The sequence below is a fragment of the Oryza sativa genome, chromosome 2, assembly GCF_034140825.1.
Source record: "Oryza sativa Japonica Group chromosome 2, ASM3414082v1".
NCBI classification, from domain to species: domain Eukaryota; kingdom Viridiplantae; phylum Streptophyta; class Magnoliopsida; order Poales; family Poaceae; genus Oryza; species Oryza sativa.
In genome coordinates, this window is record NC_089036.1 from 10,820,466 (window position 1) to 10,843,154 (window position 22,689).

The 22,689-nt window shown below is 38.7% G+C and overlaps 1 protein-coding gene and 1 long non-coding RNA gene across 4 annotated transcripts; one reads left to right on the forward strand and one right to left on the reverse strand.

The window, feature by feature from the left end:
- Window positions 1-319: 319 nt before the first annotated feature.
- LOC112937951 (uncharacterized) lies at window positions 320-16,589 on the reverse strand. The gene is made up of 4 exons (XR_010739029.1): window positions 16,283-16,589; window positions 15,507-15,563; window positions 1,303-1,496; window positions 320-771 (listed from the first exon to the last, which is right to left on the reverse strand). It is a non-coding gene; the product is annotated as an uncharacterized lncRNA (long non-coding RNA).
- Window positions 12,266-20,899, forward strand: LOC9267422 (cell number regulator 10). Of its 3 annotated transcripts, XM_026023393.2 has the most exons (6): window positions 12,270-12,335; window positions 19,166-19,203; window positions 19,304-19,441; window positions 19,537-19,608; window positions 19,915-20,114; window positions 20,468-20,899. In XM_026023393.2, the coding sequence occupies exons 3-6, from the start codon at window positions 19,324-19,326 to the stop codon at window positions 20,540-20,542; spliced, it is 465 nt and encodes a 154-aa protein (XP_025879178.1). In that variant the 5' UTR covers window positions 12,270-12,335; window positions 19,166-19,203; window positions 19,304-19,323; the 3' UTR covers window positions 20,543-20,899. The 3 variants fall into 3 exon arrangements, with proteins under 3 accessions (XP_015623364.1, XP_066163181.1, XP_025879178.1); XM_015767878.3 differs by lacking the exon at window positions 19,166-19,203 and having other exon boundaries at window positions 12,266-12,335; XM_066307084.1 differs by lacking the exon at window positions 19,166-19,203 and having other exon boundaries at window positions 12,266-12,335; window positions 19,915-20,065.
- Window positions 20,900-22,689: the final 1,790 nt, after the last annotated feature.

Below are 22,689 nucleotides of genomic sequence, written 5' to 3' on the forward strand. Positions count from 1 at the left end.
CAGAATCATGTGTTCCACGATAACTCTGAATGCTGAATATAATGAGTTTTATAGCTAGACACGGTTATTAACAAAGTAGGTAGAATTAAATAGTGGAAGATTGTGATTGGTTGAGAAGTGAAGGTAGGGAAATTGAATGGTGGAGGGTTGTGATTGGTTGAGAAGGATATGTTGGTGAAGATGTTATTATATTTAGGAACAAATTATAGAGGCTAAAAGTTTTTATATTTTAGGACGGAGGGACGAGGGAGTACTGACTTTTGTAATTCTCTTGTAGGGGTGACCAAAAGAGATTCATAATATGCAGCCACATCGGACGTACACAAAATATAACTAAACTTTTTTACTGCAGAGCTTATAATATGCAGTCTCTTTGGACAGAGGAGTATGATTTTTTTCTTAAAAAAAATCATAGCTGCCAAACACCACCTTATTACAGAGTCACTTATTAGGTATACACGCATGCACCGCTCAGTTATTAGTAATGAAACAAAGCATATCCAGAGACCACCTTATTACAGAGTCCCAATTCCCTTATGGGGAGTCATCCTTACCAAAAAAAAAAAAAGAAATATCGTGGCTGCATGGAAAATAGAACCTTCATTTCAGGATTTGCAGCATCGGCAGGTTTGGCAATGTTTTTTTTCTTTTTGAGGTTTGGCAATGATTTTTAGAGTGACCATATAAGCTGCTACTGACATCGTAACAGTTAAAGCGAAATGTGCCAGCTTCGAAGCCTTGATAGATTTGGCTCGGATGGCTGCAGCTATCCTGCAGAAACAAAAATACATGACAAAATAAATTAGTCTTTCCATTACGCTCTAGTAACATCTACACCTTCATAGCTCTGCACTAATAAAAATTATTTAGGGAAATTAAATGACACAATTGAAAGAGCATCGATCTCCCAAGATAAATTATCAAATTAATAGTAGGCCCATTTCAACTGGAGATAGCCAAGAAACGAGATATCCCCAAAAAAAAAGTAAATTTTGTACATGAGTCTAGACAACTATAATATCCAGATTAATATACAAAAAATATTTTATTTAGATGCAAAAGGGTATGTAACCTAGTTGTTGCAATGAACTGAGTTATACCCCAAGGTACTGAGTTCCCCATAGTAACGAATTTCAAATTAGATTATTTGAAAGACCAAATTCTCATTTTTTTAAAAAAAATTAAAAAAAACATTTAGAACGGATTTACGGATGGAGTACTGAGGAAGCACAATACAATAACATATATAGAAAAGCATGGAGAGCGTGTCCAAGGTTTTACAATTAACTACTTTATACTTACTCGGCATTACGGGATTCCACACAATGTGGGCACTTCGTGGTTGTACTGGACGAGTAAGTTTGCTTGGCCCCTCCAAACGGATTTGCAAATGCAACCTTCCCGTGATTGCAATCAACAGAGGATGTCGCAGTTTTTGCGCAGGTCATTTTATCACTTGAATAAGGGCATATTTTGCTGTTAAAGTACCTTGCAGCCTGCATGAGAAAGGTTCAGAGATCAGAACATGAATTCGGTATAATATTATATATATATATATATATATATATATATATATATATATATATATATATATATATATATATAATATATATATATATATATATATATATTATACCGAATTCAAATGTTCAATATAAAACTTGTAGAAGAGAAAATATTGTTGGTCCCTAGTCCAATGTAAAACTCTGATAATAAAAGATATCCTAGTGTAGAATTCACAAGAAGAAATATTATTTTCCCATAAATGTATACGAGGTATTGTTTGACATGCCACTGTTCCATATAAAACATACTCCCTCCATCCGTGATTGCAGTGGCGAAACTAGGATTTGAATACTGTCACGCCCTGAAGTTCTTCTCCCTAGCAAAAATTTAATTAATAAATTGTCGCAAGAAATTATTTGTTTAAAGGCAAGAGAGAATTTTTCTTGGAATCGGCATGTGGAATTTTTCTTGGATTCTACATGTCAAAATATGCTAACAGGAATTTTAGTGGAATTTTCAGAGCCTTGGAAATAATTTTAGTGGAATCCCAAGAAGTTGGAGGATATACCTATAGTACAAGAGTATCCTGAGGTGTTCCCAGAAGACCTCACTACAATGCCACCGAAGAGAGAAATCGAGTTCCAGATTGATCTGGCACCCGGAACTGCTCCAATCTACAAGAGGCCGTACAGAATGGCAGCTAATGAGCTAGCAAAAGTCAAAAAGCAGGTTGACGAACAGCTGCAGAAAGGGTACATCCGACCGAGTACTTCACCTTGGGGTGCTCCGGTTATCTTTGTGGAAAAGAAAGACAAGACCAAGAGGATGTGCGTTGATTATCGCGCCCTTAATGAGGTCACAATCAAGAACAAATATCCGTTGCCAAGAATTGATGATCTGTTTGATCAGCTAAAAGGAGCTAAGGTGTTTTCCAATATAGACCTGCGATCAGGCTATCATCAGTTGAGAATTCGGGAAGAGGATATTCCCAAGACAGCCTTCGCCACTCGGTCTTGCTCTCTTTTCCCCCACACTAGAGTTGAAGTCCTTCTCAGTTGAAGATGTCACAAAGAAGTTGGTTTCGTCGCTACCGTCAAGGATGCCTGTGGAATGGAGTCGCCCACTGTAGAAGTCAAGTCTTCAGGCTTAGCTCGTTTTTTTCCTCTTTTTTCCGCTGCATTTGTAATCTTTTATATTTTTGTAAGACGTGGATCTGTATGTCAATAATTGTCGTTTGTGTACCCTGGCTGGTCCTGGACAGGGGTTTAATACACATTCAGCTTAGAAATTCTTAGTTGGTATCAGAGCCGACCTTGACCGTAGGACAAGCCAACTGGAAACCCTAAGAGTCCTCTTAAACCTTTTCATTTGCACATGCCTTTTGCACTTGGATTTGTTTCGGTATAATTTTGGGGTTTGCTCTTTTGATTTGTGGGAAAAATCTTGATCGCTATTTAATCGTATTTCTCGGCTAGAGGCAGTCTAGGGTTCTAGCAAAACTTTATTTGGAATTTATTTGGCCTTCAGTCGGGAATTTGTTAGGTGATATGCACTAAGTCGTGTCTAGATTCGATGGGCATTTTTATGTGTATATTATAGCTACGCATCTATTTTGTGCATTAATTTATCGTTTAGTCAGTTGCATTAGTATCTTTGTCTGGGTTCATGAAAAATGTTCCACGCATAAAAATCATCATGCTCGGCGAGTTATTTGAGTCATTTGTTGCTTTATTTAATTTGGTTTTGAGCATGTGTTGGTTCCTATCCCTCTGTCCTCTTTAGATGTCAGACCTGTTCTCTGATCGCAAGCGCTGCTCCAAGCTTCAGAGTCGCCGCCTTTATCCTTAACATTTTCTTAGTTTTGGCTGCTTGCTAGTTTCTGTGTTTAGGTTTGTTGCTTGTGGGTTAGTCGGCGGTCGATATCATGTGTTAGTGGTATGACTGCCTTAATTAGGAGTTGTTTGCTTTCTTTTTAGTTTTTTAATCAAGATTAAATTAATTGCACTTAAATCTATAAGAAAGATTAGTTTCCAAGCCATCTGTTTTCTTCCTTTCTCTTATTTCTACCTATCCTCGTCCAGATGGTGAAGACAGGGAATGATCCCCGTGCCTCCAATGACGCTAGGGGCAGCGAAGAGCAGACCGATGGAGCTCATATCAGTGGTGCATCTGACAGCAGTTCATCTCCACCGCCCGAGAACCCAACGGTCACTCAGATGATGACAATGATGATACAACAGATGCAGCAACATTACCATCAGATGTTGCAGCAGGCGCAGCAGAACCAGCAGTCTGGTCCTCCATCATCACACCTGTCCAAACTGTTAGACTTTCATCATATCCAGCCACCCACTTTCTCAAGCACCACCAACCCAATGTAGGCCAACGACTGGCTCCGTGCGATTGAGAAGAAGCTGAACCTTCTGCAATGCAATGACCAAGAGAAGGTTGCTTTTGCTACACATCAGTTGCAAGGTCCCGCTTCTGCTTGGTGGGATAACTACGTGGTGACCCGTCCAGATTCAACGGAGGTTACTTGGGCAGAGTTTTGTCAAAGCTTCAGGAAGGCACAAATTCCTGAGGGGATTATGGCACAAAAGAAAAGAGAGTTCCGCGCACTGCATCAAGAAACCAGGATAGTTACAGAGTACTTGCATGAGTTCAACCGCCTTGCGCGCTACGCTCCTAAGGATGTGCGCACCGATGCCGAGAAGCAGGAGAAGTTTTTGTTTGGTCTCGATGATAAATTGACCAACCAGCTGATCTCCGGAGTCTATGATGACTTTGAGAAGCTCGTGGACAAGGCTATCCGTCAGGAAGAGCAACGCAACAAAATGGACCGAAATAGAAAGGTAGCTCAGATCAGCTTTCCTCAGGGGAACAATTAGAAGCCTCGCTTCATGACGGGACAGCTAGGTGAGCCTTCCACCCTGATCATCCGTCAGCACCATCCTTACCACCCGAGTAACTTCAACAACGACTACAACGGTGGCAGTCACAACAACAGTAAGCAGCATAACCACAACTCGACTTCACCCCCATTAATGGCACCAGCTCAGTCAGATCCGCCAGCTATGTCAGCTCAGTCAGAACAGCTCAAGAAGGAGTCTGCAGGAAAGCCAAGACCCTGCTTCAACTGTGGCAAGCACGGCCACTTTGCTGGCAAGTGTCCGAAGCTAAAGCGCGTTGGACCTAGGTTCGTCCAGGCCCGCGTCAATCATGCGTCTGCAGAGAAAGCACAGGCATCACCAGAGGTCGTGCTGGGCACGTTTCCGGTGAACTCATATCCAGCAACAGTTCTCTTTGATTCTGGTGCCTCGCATTCTTTTATATCCAAGAGATTTGCTGGGGCACATGGATTATCGGTAGTGGAACTTAAAATACTGATGCAGGTTCATACCCCTGGAAATGACATGAGGACAGCACACTACTGCCCCTCAGTGACTATAGAGATCAAGAGGTCACGGTTTCTATCCAACCTCATCCTTCTCGAATCCAAAGACCTAGATGTCATTCTCGGAATGGATTGGTTGACCAGACACAAGGGAGTGATCGACTGCGCAAGTCGCACTATCACCCTAAGCAACGACAAAGGGGAGAAGATCACCTTCCGTTCTCCAGTGTCACAGAAGTCCGTAGCGAGTCTGAATCAGGCTGTTATTGAGGATCAGACAGAAATAGCGGAAAAAAATCCCAAGAAGTTGGAGGATATACCTATAGTACAAGAGTATCCTGAGGTGTTCCCAGAAGGCCTCACTACAATGCCACCGAAGAGAGAAATCGAGTTCCAGATTGATCTGGCACCCGGAACTGCTCCAATCTACAAGAGGCCGTACAGAATGGCAGCTAATGAGCTAGCAGAAGTCAAAAAGCAGGTTGACGAACAGCTGCAGAAAGGGTACATCCGACCGAGTACTTCACCTTGGGGTGCTCCGGTTATCTTTGTGGAAAAGAAAGACAAGACCAAGAGGATGTGCGTTGATTATCGCGCCCTTAATGAGGTCACAATCAAGAACAAATATCCGTTGCCAAGAATTGATGATCTGTTTGATCAGCTAAAAGGAGCTAAGGTGTTTTCCAATATAGACCTGCGATCAGGCTATCATCAGTTGAGAATTCGGGAAGAGGATATTCCCAAGACAGCCTTCGCCACTCGGTCTTGCTCTCTTTTCCCCCACACCAGAGTTGAAGTCCTTCTCAGTTGAAGATGTCACAAAGAAGTTGGTTTCGTCGCTACCGTCATGGATGCCTATCGAATGGAGTCGCCCACTGCAGAAGTCAAGTCTTCAGGCTTAGCTCGTTTTTTTCTTCTTTTTTCCGCTGCATTTGTAATCTTTTATATTTTTGTAAAACGTGGATCTGTATGTCAACAATTGTCGTTTGTGTACCCTGGCTGGTCCTGGACAGGGGTTTAATACACATTCAGCTTAGAAATTCTGGTTCGTGAATATCTGGGCGTGACAATTACGAGGGGGAACTAAATTGACAAGTGATCATAATTATATTTTTTCTTAAAACTAGGAAGGTAGCCCGCGCACATGCGCGTGCACCTTATTTAATGTGCATGAAATTTTGTTAGGGATGTCCATGTGTGGGTGTTTCTCTATCTAAATAAAAATTGAACTTATTTAATGTGATTTGAATGCTGGTTATAATTTTCTTATGATTACCCTTGCAGCACATAAATTCTAAACTAAAATTACTTGAGACTGTACACTTCATAATTTATAAGAAAATATTATGTCGAAACAATAGATGTAGTTCCTATGAGAAAATTTTGGTCATTTTGACTTCTCGCATAGATATCTTACCCCCAAACATTTGCTCAAAAAGTCATTTTTTTGCTAGATAGTATTTGAAGTTTTACATATTTTCATTCCATTAGCTTTGCTAGAAGTTTGAATGTTTCTGTTTAGAATGGGTTTTCAAACCAATTTTTTTTTTAAAAAAGATAATTTTTGTTAAATTTTGATTCTTTTCATGTACATTTTTTAAAGAAATTTGGAGAATTCCACTCTATGAAGCATATTTGAAATGATTTGATTTCTGCAATTTGGGTTAAAAACATAAGTGGGTTGAGCCTACAACCTGACATGGGGTAAAGTCATCTCTTCTGAATTATCTCACTTCAATTGAGTAAGAAATATTAAAATAGAGGTCATGTAATAAATACACATTATTATGTTGTCTATAAAAAATTAACGCTAGATGGGGTACAAATTATGACGTAAAACACGATATCATTTAAAGTTTTCCTCTAATTTATTGGTGACTTCATAGATCATATAGATAATTTAGACTCTATGATCATCTTAAGATTATTTATTTATCTTCTAAATTGATCATTGATTGATAAAAAAGCACCAAGGTCATATTATATAGGTAAGTAGCCCCCATATACATGTTGAGAGAAATTAATAAATTTGATAGAAAGTGTTAGGGTCTAACAGGATATAAGTAATGGGTCAACCAGCTTTATTAAAAATTAAGGTGGGATATTCTGATTTTCAATGACGAATTTTAGTATCTTTTTTAATTTATTGTTGGCCTCAAGATGGATGTGGGTCTAGAATATAATTTTTATGTTAGCATTTAAATATAGACAATATGAATATTAATGTATTGATTTCACTAAAAATATAATAGTTCGAACAGATCATAAGTTGAATATATGATTTGAAAAGTTATAAATATTTTATTTATATTGTTCCTATAAGTGCTAGTAAGAGAGAGAAGGACAGGGACAGTGGGATACATGGCTAGACCTAATATGTGGAGGTTAATTTGTGGTTTTTCCTCCATAAAGATTAATTTAATTTTAATTATCATAATATAAAAATAAGAGAAAAGGAACATCACACCGCACGGGGACGGGAAGGGAGGGAGGAGGATGTTTTTTCTTAAAAAAATGATTGATCTAATGACCTAAAATAATGTGTTGGATGTTTAAGTCGAAAACAATGGTCGGATGTTTTGTTTTTAACTTAAGAGAGACCAGTAGTGGTTTAGAAATATTTATAGGATGTTTAATGTATTTAACATTGCAGGGGCCGAGAGTGAGGAAATAAGGTTTGTGAGTTTTTTTAAATAAAAATCTAATAACAACCTAAATGATATGTCCATCGATTTAAGTCAAAATGGTGTTTTGTTCTTAATTTTTTATGATTTTCTCTAATTTATAATTTAGGAGTGTCACTGTGTGGTTTATAAGATGGTTAATGGGCTTTAACGCCGCATAGGAGCGCGGAGGGAGGTTTGGGATATATTTTTTTAGAAAAAGATAAATCTAATAACCTAAAATAATGTATATAGATGGTCGAATGTTTTTTTAAGGTTTTCTCTAATTTAAGAGTGCTATATACTCATCCCGTCCCATAAAACCTGAACTTAAAATAGGATGTGGCATATGCGAGAACAGCGAATTTGGACATGTGTTTAGAAATATTTATATGATGTTGATTGAACTATTTATTTATTAGGTGAGAATATAGGAAGTTGGCTAGATCTAGTAGGTTGATGGGCTTTTTAGGCCCATAAAAAGGTATTTAATTTAAATTATATGGGGATTTAAAAAAAGGAGAGGAACGGTTGGTTGGAGGAATCGCACGTACGTGCGCGCGGAGGCTCACGTCCGGACGGAGTTATTTTTCTTGTGAAGATAGATCTAAATATGAAAATTAATGGGCCCACCAATTTAAATAAAAATCAATGGTCAGATTTTACTAATTTTTTAGAGTGACACATGGGGACTTAAGAGCATTTATAGGATACCACATGGCAGCCTTAGAGCGTTTGTAGGAAGTTTAATGGACTTTTAGTATATAATAGATAGATTATATGCAAATTTCAATGTTTTCTTTAGGTAATGATGCATCGTATTAACATGAAAAACATATTACAACAAAAAACATAGGCAGGAAGTTATACTGCATATACTTATTTATTTATGAAATTTAGCATGATAAGAATGTTGAGCAAATATATCATAAGCGGTGAAAATATCGACCGAGATAAAAGTCTAGATAAATAGGCTTTCATCTATATCGATTTTGATAAAATGATTAACAAACTATCTATCTTGCAAGTATTAAGGAATATTTAGAAATTTGAGATGGTAGCCATCTAACGACATGATTATGATTATGAGATATTAATAAAATGTAGTATTATACAAGGAAAAGGAAAAAAAGAATGGCATGGCTTGTGCTTCTTTTGGTTAGTGACTAATTAATCCTACACGATAAACATAAGAAGCTGGAAATTCAGCATGGCACACGATGTGATGCTGTTAGCTAAGCTGTGCATGCATCGGCAGAATCCTATGACTTGCTCTGACTTTGAGTCACTGACATGGGCCAACTGGATAGAGGGCACACATATCAGTGACACAAGTTAGAGAAAAGTAAGTTAGAGGATCTCTATTTGGTTGGGTTGTAGTTTAAGGCTGCGTTCGGTATAGGAAGTTCCCAACCCCTCTTCCTCGTTTTCTGCGCGCGCACTTTTCAAACTATTAAATGGTGTGTTTTTTTGCAAAAAGTTTCTACACGAAAGTTGCTTAAAAAAATCATATAGATCTATTTTTTAAAAAAATTAGTTAATACTTAATTAATCGCGCATTAAATGCTGCTCCGTTTTATATGCCAGGAGTGAGGTTCCCAACCCTCACTCCCGAACACAGCCTAAGAGCCTTATTGGTTGCCTATATTTTCTAATAAGCCAAAACGGCTTATTAAGAAAACTGTTTAATAAAACCAAAAAGATGTGGTGGTTTAGGCTTCAGAATCTATAGGCTGTTTAACCAAGCCCTTCTTGCCCGTCAAGCTTGGCGTCTTATAGAATTCCCTGATATCCTCTATGCAAGAGTTCTGAAGGCGAAGTATTTCCCCCAAGGATCCCTAATTGATACTACCTTCAGTTGCAACATTTTCCCGACTTGGCGTGCTATTGTTCGTGGGCTGGAGTTATTGAAAAAAGGGATCATATGGAGAGTTGGTAATGGGAAGTCTATCTGCGTGTGGAGAGATCCCTGGATTCCACGTGATCACTCAAGAAGACCTATTTCTTTGAGAGGTAATTGTTGGCTAAAATGGGTGTCTGATTTGATAGACCAAGATGGCTCTTGGAATATTACAGAGATCAATAGATGCTTCCTTGGTATAGACGCTGAGATCATCCCAACTATCTGTCTGTCTCCTCATTTGGAAGAAGATTTTTTGGCTTGGCACCCAGATAAGACAGGCCGGTTCTCAGTGCGGAGTGCCTACAGCCTTGCTTGTAAGCTGGCAAACACTGAAGATTCGTCAAGCTCATCTGTAGTGGGTACACACAAAGCCTGGGACTCAATCTGAAAGTGTAAGATGCCACAGAAGATAAAGGTCTTTGCCTGAAAAGCTGCCTCAAACTGTTTACCAACCATTGTCAACAAAAAGGTACGAAATTTGGAGTCGACAGATACCTGAATCATTTGTAATCAGGAGAAGGGGGATACTGCTCACGCCCTCTGCAGGTGCCCACACGCGAGGAACTTGCTGTCAGCCATGTTCAATGCAGGCAACATCTCTCTTGATGTGGAAAAATCTCGTTTCGGTAATGAGTGGCTATTTGACATGCTGGAGCAACTCCCTGCCCATGAGCACGAGATGTTCTTAATGACGCTATGGCGGAATTGGCATGTTCGCAATGAAATCACCCATGATAAAGCAGCCCCTCCGCTGGAAGTTTCGAAAAGATTTGTTGAAAGTTACATAGCCACGCTTTTCCAGATCAAGGAATCACCGCTGAAAGATGTGGAAAAAGGGAAGTCTGTAGCGAGTTTGTCTGTCACTGGCAGGGTAAGAGACAGAGCTTCTGATGATCATCGAGTTCCGAATCCCGTATTGCATTAGGTGAAACCTCAGGTTGGTTGGATGAAACTCAATGTTGATGGATCCTTTGATGCTGCCCTATGTAAGGGAGGAATTGGTATGGTTTTACGGGATAGCAGTGGGAATACAATCTTCGCGTCCTGTAAACCGCTGAACAGATGCACAGGTGCTCTCGAATCAGAACTGCGTGCCTGTGTAGAAGGTCTGAATCTAGTTCTCCATTGGACCCTGCTCCCAATTCTAGTTGAAACAGATTGCATGTCTGTAGTGCAACTGTTAAATGATGGGGAAAGGGATCGGTCGGAATTGGCTAACATTGTTCATGAGGCTAAACGCTTGCTAGCCGGGACTAGGAGAATTCTAGTCAGTAAGATCCATAGAAGCCAGAATAGTGTTAGTCACCTGTTAGCTAACAGGGCCAAAGTTGACTCTGTCTCTGGGGTTTGGTTGGAAGGAAGTTGTAATTTTATCTTACGTTTAGTGCGTGAGGACATTTTAAGAGAGTAATATATTTCTTCTTTCCCCGCAAAAAAAAAAAGAAATACAAGTTAATTTATATATAAAGCTTTTATATATTTGTTCGTAGCAAGGTAAAAGCCAATGCTATAAAGAAATTTACGTTGAAAATAAGTTGAAATCAACTTTAAATTCAAGTTTTAAAATTCAAACTTTAGCTTTTGCTTTGTGTTATTAGGCCAACCGATGAGGCTCTAAGCAGTTGTGTTGGGGGAGGCTAGGCCTCCTCCCGCCCCCTGGCTTCATCCCTTCGTGATTGACAAGTGCACAAGCAAAACGAAAGAAATATAGTAGTCCCTCTACCCCAATTTGACCGTCCACTAAGATTTTGAGGTTTTTTCTAAATGACCATCATACAATAAGTGGGAGTAAATGGGAATCGCTGAATGCGCTGCACGCATGCAACCGTATGCATGTAACTAGCCAAGATTAATTTCTGATGGTGTAACTAGGTATGAAAATGGTTCATAAAGTTTCCTATTTCCTGAGAGGTTTTTGAAACGGAAAGTGTCAGTCAGAATTTTATCGGAAATTTTTAGAAATGGAAATGAATTCAGATTTTTTTTTTCAAAATCGGAAATGAATACGGTGAGGCTACTATCGGTCGAAAACCGGAATCGGTCAGAAACTTTCCGGAGATAAATTTGAAAACTTTTCGAAAACAGAAACTTTTTATATATAGCTTATTAGCTTCAGCCTTCTCTACTCTATATATGTTTAGATTTCTACATAATATTGAGATGGTTAGTTGAATGTAGATAATTTTTTAGTACGGTGCTTTAGATACGTGTCCACCCCCTACAGTAGCAGGCTCACCATGAGCTTCTCACTAGGCTCCCGCGCCGCTCCCTTCCTGTCTCCCAAGGGTGTGACCTGAGGAATTCCCGCGCTCACACCGTGATCTCCGCCGGAGATTCGCCGGCGACAGGGAGCGCCGCCGCGTCGCCCTAGAATCGTCAGTCCATCGCCTGACATACTCTTCAGTATTCCTATTCCTTTTTCATATGACTTAAAAATCGATCTTATGTTTACTACACCATCTAATAACAATAAAAATACTAATTAAAAAAGCGCAAGGAGTATCATTTAAGAGCGGGTTGTTTCATGTGTGGTTGCCACCACTTCCACGTCGCTAACAGACTTATTAATTGTAAAAGTAAGGTACTCTGTTCATCGTACTCCGTACAGAGTAGCATCAATGATAGAAACTTCACCTTTTTTTTAATGTTTGATAAAATGGGATGCGTCACCTACGGATGGACCAACGGATTGTTGGTCGTTGGTATAGCAATATCAATATTATTATGGCTCTTAGTTGACTCAACTGACAAGTCTACGCCTGCTCTTACTATTTAAGAAGCTTCCAATGCGCTAACGCAGCCCAGCGATCTGCGCGTCACAACTCACAAAGCCGGGGTAGCTTGAGGTAGTGGTGCCCTGGATTCTAAGGTATACCTTGCTATACACTGATCCTTATGTAAGTTCGTCTGTAATATATACACGTAACTGGTAAAATTTGTCCGTGCAATTGCACTAGCTAGTTTCTAATATTATTTCATTTCAAGCAAATTAGTTACTTGCTCCGGCCTAAATATAGCGGCCTAATTTGATATACAAAGGCAGCAATATTTTAAAACGAAAAAAAGTGCGTGATACATATATAATATAATTTCTTGATATTGTTTGTTTTTTCACGTGCCCTACTGCACATTTATACCTGCGAATATGCCCCCTTTAGCACATTCTCAAAAGTTGGAAGCCAACAGGAAATCTTTGGTGTCGCTAAAATTCTTAAATTCTAGGTGTGTTTAGTTCGCAAAAAGAATTTTTTTAGTTGTCACATCGGATGTTTGACTGGATGTTGGAAGGAGTTTTCGGACACGAATGAAAAAACTAATTTCATAACTCGCCTGAAAACCGCGAGACAAATCTTTTGAGCCTAATTAAGCCGACATTAGCACATGTGGGTCACTGTGGTACTTATGGCTAATCATGGATTAATTAGGCTCAAAAGATTCGTCTCGTGATTTCCATGCAAAGTGTGTGATTAGTTTTTATTTTTATCTATATTTAATGCTCCATACATATATCCAAAGATTCGAGGTGACGTTTTTGGGAAAAAAAAATTGAAAACTAAACCATGCCTCTTTAAAAAAGTTGTGTCAAAACCTGCGCAATTTTAGATACTAGTATTTAACTGTGATTGGTGGCGTCCATGCCTCCTGCAATATACTTGCCATGAATGTCCACGAGGATATTTTATATTACTCCCTCCGATTTCATATTAATTGACGTTTTAGATAAGGTTGAAGTCAAACTTTATAACTTTGACCATCAATAATTTTAAAAATATTTAGTTTAAAGGAACTAGAACAATATATATAAATTTGTCTTTCAAAACACCATAATAAAAGTAAACATATATTTATTTATTATATATATTATAATAGAAAAATAAAGGTCAAAGATATATTTTGTAGACCGTGTTCTTGTCCAAAACGTTAATTAAAATGAAACCGGAGGGAGTATATAAAAAAGAATAGAATCCATTCCAGAGTTTTAGCACTCCAGAAATTTTGGAAGTTCGATTGTGAAATGCCAAAACTGTCATCAATTTAAAGCTGCCAGAAAAAGGGTAGGTGATATCAATATATTGTCGTGCCAAAAATATATAAAAATATATGGTTGCCCTGATTCCTGTGTGAAGCAACATTTTCACTGCACTGCTCCAAACACGCCGAAGGAGGAATCAATTCACCATGATCCACTCTAGCTAGGACCCGTAAAAAATGGACAGTTTGGTCAGCAGGCTACTCCCTCCATCCTAGTTTAATCATCCCCTAACTAAAGGCGCTAAGAACAATAACAGCAAAATATTCATCATTCTTAAAATTAATCCTCTCATGGATTAAGTGTTCCATCGCTTCGTGTCTTATGGATTGCTAATGGTTTAAATATAATATAAATTAATCTTGTTTGGTTGCAAGTAACACATTCCAATGATACACATTTAGTACTCTTAATTTGCACAAATAAACGAAGATGATGATTATTTTGAAAAGGCCTTAAAAATATTAGGGGATGATTAAAATGGGATGAAGGCAGTAGTATTTCAGAGCTTGCTTCTCCATGTGAACATTTTGTCAAGAATGAGAATCATCGGTAATTCAATTCCCGTAAGGGCTAATACGTGAAACGGATTCCAACATATATTAGAGTTAGGGCTCCAGGGTGAGCTAGGTATGGAGAGGGCCAGAGGGGACGCTAGGGAGAGAAAAAAAGAGAGTCAGGAGGGCTTTTGTGCTCAGATGGTTCGGGCTTCTAAATTACTGTTTTATATTATGATAACTAGCTGGGTGGTCCACGCAATTGCGCGGCTAGCCAAAAAAATCATTTTTTTAAGTATGATTTTACTTAAAATTTATTAAATAGCTATCTCATTGTTAAGACTTTGAAAGACCAAACCTTATCATCCTCGTGTTTCTAATTATATAGTTTTAAAAATCACACCAATTGCTACCCCTTATGTCATCTTCTTTATTTGCTTGCTCGATCTATCACTATTTCTATTCATTCATCTTGGAACATTTAAAAATTAGATTTTATAGTTTTTAGAGTTTATTGTCACGTTGGGTTTCGTTTTTATAATTTCTAGATGTCCCGTCAAACGTTGCCATTATACTCCTATACAGCCTGTCCACTATCTCTTCTCTTTTATTGTCATTGAGATTTTAAAAATCGAACTGTGACGCCCCACACTTTTATCTTTAGTGATAAAAGTGTGAGAACATAGATTATTATTTAACAACCATTATTTTGCCAAATAATAATCCACCATCAGAGATCGCAACAGAGAAATAGTTAGAACTACCTTTAATTCATCCCTAGGAGCATTAAGGTCATCTCTACTCCATCTAGAGTACACTCATAACATTGAATAGAGTTTGTAGCAACTCCCCGTAGACTCCCATCCAGGAGATAGTCGTGAATCACGATTTAATTTAGCACTGCGCAGGCTTGTATCACTGTACCCATAGCTACTCTTAACATGTTTGACTGTCGCACTTCACTAGATGCGGCACCATGCTAAGAGTACAGAACTTTTCCCCTACTTCAACTTACTACACTCCACGTTTGTGTTGAGCCTATCAGCCCTCCACACCACCGCGCTACTATATGCGCCTGGAATGCACTTCATCGGCATTCATGGGGTTTATATCATCTCCCATCCTACTACTACGTACCCATGTGGAGTATAATAAACTTGATAAGGTACCAGGTCCAGCCCGTCTTAAGACGAATCTATGGTCGACACGGTATATACGGTTCTTTGATACGAGTGAGGGGGTGATTAGTCCTTATATTTATACACCGTATGTAGGGAGAGCCCTGACCTGCCATCATCATCAATCATCTCATCCCTGAGCTCCCCCTACCCACCATACTAGTATCCTGATGATCTCCATCATCATCGGCTTGTCAATCATATCATCATCGTTCATTTCATTATATTCTAGAAAATACTTTTTGATGCAATACTAGGAGAAATATTTTTATGAAATAGATTTTTAAGTTGAAATAGAATTATCATCTACCAACATGATCAAAAGAGAGACTTGCCTGAGTTTCTGTAGCCGGTACTATCAAATGACCCAATTTCTGACTCTAGCCTTTTCCCTGCATTTTATTGTATACATTGATTTTCAATTAACTTTCAAACTTGAAGAATATAATTGGCTTATCTATCTATATTACAGTGCACCTAAAATTCTAGCCTGATGTACAATTTCTAGCATTCCATTAATTTGTATTGAGTATATATATTAGTTACTTGATTTAAACTAGACTTGATTTACAGATTTATTGACAGAGTTTTGCTAAGCTTAATGTTAGTGTAGACAACTAGTGTGCACTAAGCAATTTAACCCTTATTCCTGCTCTCCTCACTTATGTCTCTCTCTCTCTCTCTCTCTCTCTCTCGCACATACAACAAGCTGCATCTAGTTACTCATCCCCTTCTTCCATTTTCTTGGCTGTTGCTGCTGCTAATGGCTTTCTTCTTCCCCAACTCTGCTCCTCCCTTCCATCTACAGCACCACCCATGGCGCTGCCACCCCGGCGCCCACGGAGGTCGACGCCAGCCACCACCACTACACACCCCAAGCTAGCTCACTGCAAATCCCCTTTTCTCCCCCTCCCGATTTCTCCTCTTCCTCCCATGGTCCAAGCCCTACCAACAGCGTCTGCTTTCTCTCTCTGTGTGTGTCCCTCTCTCTCTCTCATGCTACCAAATGGATGTGATGCCACTAATAGTGATGTGAAAGTGCAGGAAAATAGTGCCTCGTGCCATGGCTGCTCTATGAGGTGGCAAGAATGGCAAGATTTGAGGGGCTCACCTTTGTCTAAGGGACAAGTTCCTCCATGGTTGTGCTCCCGTGTTCGTCCTCGCCAATGTGTTGGTCTCTTCTCCTCCTTGATAGATCATCTCCTTGTCTAGCCAATTTTTCTTCTCCCCTTCCTAGCCGACATAGAGATGGTATGAGTATTTGGCTGAGAACTAATTTGGCTACTAACTATTGGGATTGAGGGATTGGTTCTTGAAATGGATTGGGCAGAATCTTGCATTCCGCTGATTTGTGGATTTTGGGACTTTGGCTATTCCCTCCTCGCTCCCTATTGCTCTCCTCCTCCCCTGATCTGCTCACTCCTCACCAAGTGCTTGGGGCTCATATGCATGCATCAGTGAGCAAATGGGCATGGCTGTAGCCATGCTTTGACTGCTTGACTGAGAGGTGATGAGGTTGTGCTACTACCTTTGTGGCCTTGTGTGAGTCCTCCTATGTGCAGCTATGTGATTGGTGGAAAATTAGTACTGCTGGTGAATTGAGGTCCCTTTGGTGAGGTTACTTCTTTATATGAGATGTGTGACTTCTTAGTGTTAATTAGCCGGAGCCGGATGACGAACCCAACTTAAGGGAGGGGTGCCAGACGGTATTAGCCGATCTAGGTATCTCGGTGAATGGTTGAATATACACCACTTCGTGTATGGGTCTGACGGCAATATTTATTTACATATTACCTTTTGTGCATAAAAGGGTCAAGCTATGCATGTCCTGTGCAACCGTATATTCAAATATATGATGTATTGTATTATTAGTGTAAGTGTATGTATATGCTGACTGTTTACAGTGGCGTTTGTTTGTACTATATTTCCAATTATCACTATTATATTGTGGTTGTATATTGGACATTGTTTGTTTGTTTAACTTCGACGAATGTGAATTTCATAAATTTTGAGTGGCTTATTCTTATTTCCAACAATTTTGCTAGTTAACTAATTAATTAGTGATATATGCCACTTAATTTTTAATTTTTAAAATAGCTTAAATTTCCGGGTAACATAATTATAGTTTGGGTTTATTTTTACTTTCCAAAAGTCCCGCCAAACCATCAGCGGTTTTGCCATTGTACTCCTCTACGGCTCGCTCGCTGCCTCCCTTCTTTATTGCCTTCTTTATTGTCATTGAGATTTAAAATAGAACATGATTATCATTGGTTTTTTTTACTTTTTAGAATTTCTAAATCTTTAAAAATTGGACTTGTAGTTTTATTTTTTATAATTTTTAGAAGTCTCATCAAACGATGCCACTATGCCCCTCTGCAGCCCGTCCGCCGCCTACTCTTTATTGTCATTGTGATTCTAAAAATCGAACATAACTATCATTACAATTCATTTTTTATTTTCTAGAAGTCCCGTCAACCGTCGGAGGCTCTGCAACTATACTCTTATACACCCCGCTCGTTGCTTCTCCTTTTTATTGTCATTGAGATTTTAAAAATCGAAAATGATTATCAATGTGGTTTTCTTTCTTTATACTTTCTAGAAGTCCCGGCAACCGCTTTACTTGTTTACTTCACGGCATACCTGATGTCCCTCCTTTTAATCGTCATTAGGATTCTATTTGGTGTTTTATTAATAATTTTTATATGCCGTATTAACCACCACCAACTCTACTACTTTATAGCCATGTTACTTAATTTATTTCGTCATGTGTTTTAGATGGTCTTTTCTTTCAATAGTCTTTATTTTTATCACAAATTTTAGTTATTTATAAATTTTATTCCTAATATAAATCTTTTTTTTCTAATTTCAGAATTTATTTTTTCTAAAAAATTAGTTAATATTGTATTGTGTTCTTTTAATGTTTTTATTTTTTATTTTGAATTTTATTTGTTTCAAAATTGTATTCCTACTTGAACTCTGTTTTAAATTTTCTAATTTTGGATATTATTATATTTTTATTCGAAATTTTAATTAATCTTGTATTGGGTTCTTATATGGATTTTTCTTTCAATATTGCTTCTTTTTAATTACGAATTTCAGCTAACTACTTGAACTCTTCTTTATTTTCTTTTGCTAATTTCATATTTATTTTTATTTTTATTCCGAATTTTAATTAATCTCGTATTGGGTTATTAGATGGACTCTTCTTTTAATATTCCTTATTTTTAATTCCGAATTTCAGCTATTTTTAAATTGTATTCCTACTTGGACTCTCGTTTCCTTTTCTAATTTGGATTTTATTTTATTTTTATTTCAAATTTTGATTAATCTCGTATTGGGTTCTTATATGGAAACTTCTTCCAATATTGCTTATTTTTAATTCCGAATTTCAGCTATTTTTAAATTGTATTTCTACTTAGACTCTCCTTTCCTTTTCTAATTTGTGATTTTATTTTACTTTTATTTATAATTTTGATTAATCTCGTATTGAGTTTTTATATGGAAACTTCTTTCAATATTGCTTATTTTTAATTCCGAAATTCAGTTATTTTTAGATTGTATTTCTACCTGGACTCTCCTTTTCTTTTTTTTTTCTCCGATTAATGTGGGAATTTCTAACCCCCACAGCGAACGTGGTGCCTCCTTTCAAAGCTATTTTAATAATATAATAGATAGATAGATAGATTACCGTATTTCTAAATACACCAATATTTATTATCTATTTCTTTATTTGACCCATAATTTAGAAGCCCATCAACTCCTCAACCAAATATATGAGTGCAAAGTTAAAAGGGAGACAATTTGTAATTTGCATAGTGTATCCTTGAATTAATTTTCTTATATTATATGGTTATGCGAAATAAAATGTGTGATTTTAGATATTTGTTATTGATTTTTGTCGATACCAATGCATTTTCGTTCATATTGTTCTGTTTTTGGTTTCCGATATTATTATACTGTTTTTATTTTCGAATTTACCGTTTTCGTTTCCAAGAAAACAATTGGGATGTTTTCGGACCTTTTTCATCCCAGGTAAGTGGTCAAGGCGCGCGATTGTACGTCCATTACACGCACTCGGTAATTCCAGATGCAAAATTGATTTACCGCTAGTTTCCAATTTCCAACGATGCAGGTAAGATCCACAGCAACGCCATGAACACGCAGGTCGACGTCGAGAATGTGGACGTGGTCATCAAGCCTAGAATGGTACCTGCCCATCAGGGTTGGCAGACTAGCCTCTGCGACTGCTTCGGAGACGGCTGCGAATCATGTATGCAAAGCTACGACTGACTGGATTTTTCTGGTTTGGTGGTACAATGCAATGTTTTTTCCGTTTCATGGCTTAATTTCTCGACCTGTTGGCAGTTTGTTTGAGTGCTTGGTTCCCTTGGTTGTCGATTTCCTGCATCGGTGAAATCGTCGATCAAGGCTTCACAGGTAGGGGTCATCTCCTCTCCCATAGCCCCATCCAAAGTGCTTTGCTTTGGACCGGTTACCGATAAAACAGAAGAGCGTTTGGATTCAGATATAAAATTAAAGAAACCATCAAACTGAATTTAGATCGAATTAATATCCGCTGATCAGGTGGTTAATTAATTATCGGTATTCAGTTTCAAAATTTTGCATTTTCACGCTTATTATTATATCCGGTTACAGATATGTATGTGAAGATTTTTTACATTTGCTTACCGATATGCATGTTTTCTCTCTTGTCAATTTCCTTTTGGTCTCCTCACCAATTAGAGTGGTGCTGTATCTGCTTCATCTACCTCATTGCCGCTTATTTCGGCGTGTGGTGGGCGTACGCGGGGTGGTACCGCGGAAAGCTCAGGGCGCAGTATGGCTTGCCGGAATCGCCCCTGCCGGACTGCCTCACCCATCTCTTCTGCCACTGGTGCGCGCTGGCTCAGGAGCACAGGGAGCTCGCCGCCCGTGGATACAACGTGCTGAATGGAACTTACTCCCTCCGTTTCAAAATATTTGACACCGTTAACTTTTTAGCACATGTTTAACCGTTCGTCTTATTTAAAAAAGTTTGTGAAATATGTAAAACTATATGTGTACATGAAAGTATATTTAACAATGAATCAAATGATATGAAAAGAATAAATAATTACTTAAATTTTTTGAATAAGCTAAATGATCAAACACATACTAAAAAGTTAACGGTGTCAAATATTTAAAAGGGAGTAGTATACTCCCTGCTATATATGCATGTGCCGCTTTAGACGACACTGCCAAGGCGATGCAAACCCCAAGATCTAACGGCGTTTTCTTTGGCGATTGGCATATGCAGGTTGGGACGGCCGGCCGCAGGTGGCTGCAGTACCGCCTCCGTCGCGTAGTGCGCCCGCAGTCCAGGCTCCGATGAGGCGATGAACCAGGAGCAAATAAATAGCTCGCTCCGTCCACCGAACGAAGCCATAAGATAAGTGGCCCAGTGCGAGCTGTCTATCTACCAAAATTATAACAAAATTATAATAGAAAAAATGATACCTCGTGATATTTTTATAAAGACTGTAAAATTACTTATCTATATATCTATATCCAACAGCTGTGTAAAGAAGCCAGGCATCTGAATAATATTTGACATCGCCCTAGTTTGATAAACTAGGAAGAGAAGAAAAGCCCGTCCACATAAGCAGGCATATGTTTCTCAAACTTTTTATTATATATCTTAAATATGTGAGATGTATATCTATGTGTCTTCTTTAAGAATAATATTATTCTACTTTAAATTTGTTGTATTTTTTTTTCTCACTATAAGTTTATAAGTTTTAGATTGCTCTAAACGTTGGTTATGGTTTTATTGCAAGTATCCACGCAGTGGTGGATCGAAGAATTTTCTTGAAACTCCGCAAAGCTAAAAATAGATAACAAATGTACACAATTTCATACTACTTCAAAAAACATTTACTATGAACGTGATTGTGATTTTTTAAGCATTTGCTTTGCTGGTTTGCTTAAGTACGGTAATTAAGTACTTCCTACTGTTGTATGTGGCTGGATGGTAAATAATCACATAAATCAAGTCCTAATCTACTGCTGTGTGCGTTGAAGCCCGGGCAGCTGCCCATGTGGCTCCGCCATTGTATCCATGGAACAAATTCTAAACTAAAATTGTTAAAACTACAGAATCCCAAGACTATGGAATCTTGAATTTATGTAAAAATATCGTGTTGCAATAATTCTGTTAGTTATTGTGAAATTATGAAACTATAGATGTTCTTTTGAATTTTTTAGCATGCTTCTAGAATTCAAGCTTCTAATTCCGCTTCAGAGTGCCTCGCCAGCATATTCTACGACAGAAAGTTTGACGGGTGTCAATTGGAAATTCCACATTAGCTAGGGACCGGATTTTCCAGCCGGCAGCACGGAGAAGGCACTGATGATCCTAGGTCATTGGTGCAACTATAACCTTTGAGGTGCACACGATGCAAAAAAAAAAAAAAAAATTGAGGCACACACGACGCAAAAAAAAAAAAGAGAAGAGGCTCGATTCGGTCGAATCCGATGCTTTGAGTCACTCCCCGTTGCCCCAGATTACAAATCGAAAAAAAAAACAAACTTCTGTACATGCTAAACTTTCTGTACAAGCTTAATCACATTTTTTTAAAAAGAAAAATAAACTGTTGCACATGCTAAATCACAAATTCAACCAAAAACAGAACCTCTCGTCATCAAACGGATAGGTGACGTGACATGGAAAGGGAAGGGGAGCATGGCAAGGTACCCAGATCTAGCGGTCATTGAGCTCGAGACAGCGCCCTCACGTCACCCCAACGTAGGGGAAGGGGGTGCCCTACATGTTGTACATGCTGTACATGGCAAGGTACCCGGATCTTATTGATGGCCCCCGCAGCAGACCCGTACCAGTGGCAATATCCGCTTCCCCTTCCCCATCCCCTTCCCCTTCTCTACCTCCTCCCTACCCCTCACCGCCTCCGGCGAACACCGCGCCACGGTGCCAGTGGCCTGCACGGAGGGTAAGTGCGCGTGGGGTGGGGGGGGGGAGCGTCAGGAGTCACGGGAGCATGCGCACGTGGGACGCGCATGCTGCCGCCTCCACTCATGAGTTTAGGGTCGAGTCGGGAGAGAGAGCACGCGCACAAGGGGAGGAGAAGATAGGGAGAGGATAAGGACGGAGAGACTCGGTCTATTGGCTCAGCTTAACGGTCTAGGATGCTTGTTTATTTAAAACAAACTAGTACAGATAAAGTGATAATATTATAGGTGCCAAATTTTATTAATAAACGGTACCTATATCGTCACATAGGTATTAGATCTTCTAAACGGCCCATGGGCATGTGCTCGAGCCAAAAATAGGTGTTAGTTATAGACTTTCTGACACCTATAATACTATCTTCGTTTTCGTTTATGTTGTAGTGATATGACCAAGTTATGGGTTGCAGAGAGCTTTACATGGTGGGCAAGTCGCTCGTCACTGAGGCAGAGAAAAGCTCTAGGTCGCCTCTTATGCTTTGCATAACAAATGTTTTATTCTCTTGGTTCAAACCA

Bases quoted from the DNA above. Each gene is read 5' to 3' on its own strand.
- LOC9267422 (XM_015767878.3), top strand. From the start codon at position 19,324: ATGAACACGCAGGTCGACGTCGAGAATGTGGACGTGGTCATCAAGCCT. The intron at 19,442-19,536 runs GTATGCAAAGCT...ACCTGTTGGCAG, and splicing joins CGGAGACGGCTGCGAATCAT to TTTGTTTGAGTGCTTGGTTC. The intron at 19,609-19,914 runs GTAGGGGTCATC...CTCACCAATTAG, and splicing joins CGTCGATCAAGGCTTCACAG to AGTGGTGCTGTATCTGCTTC.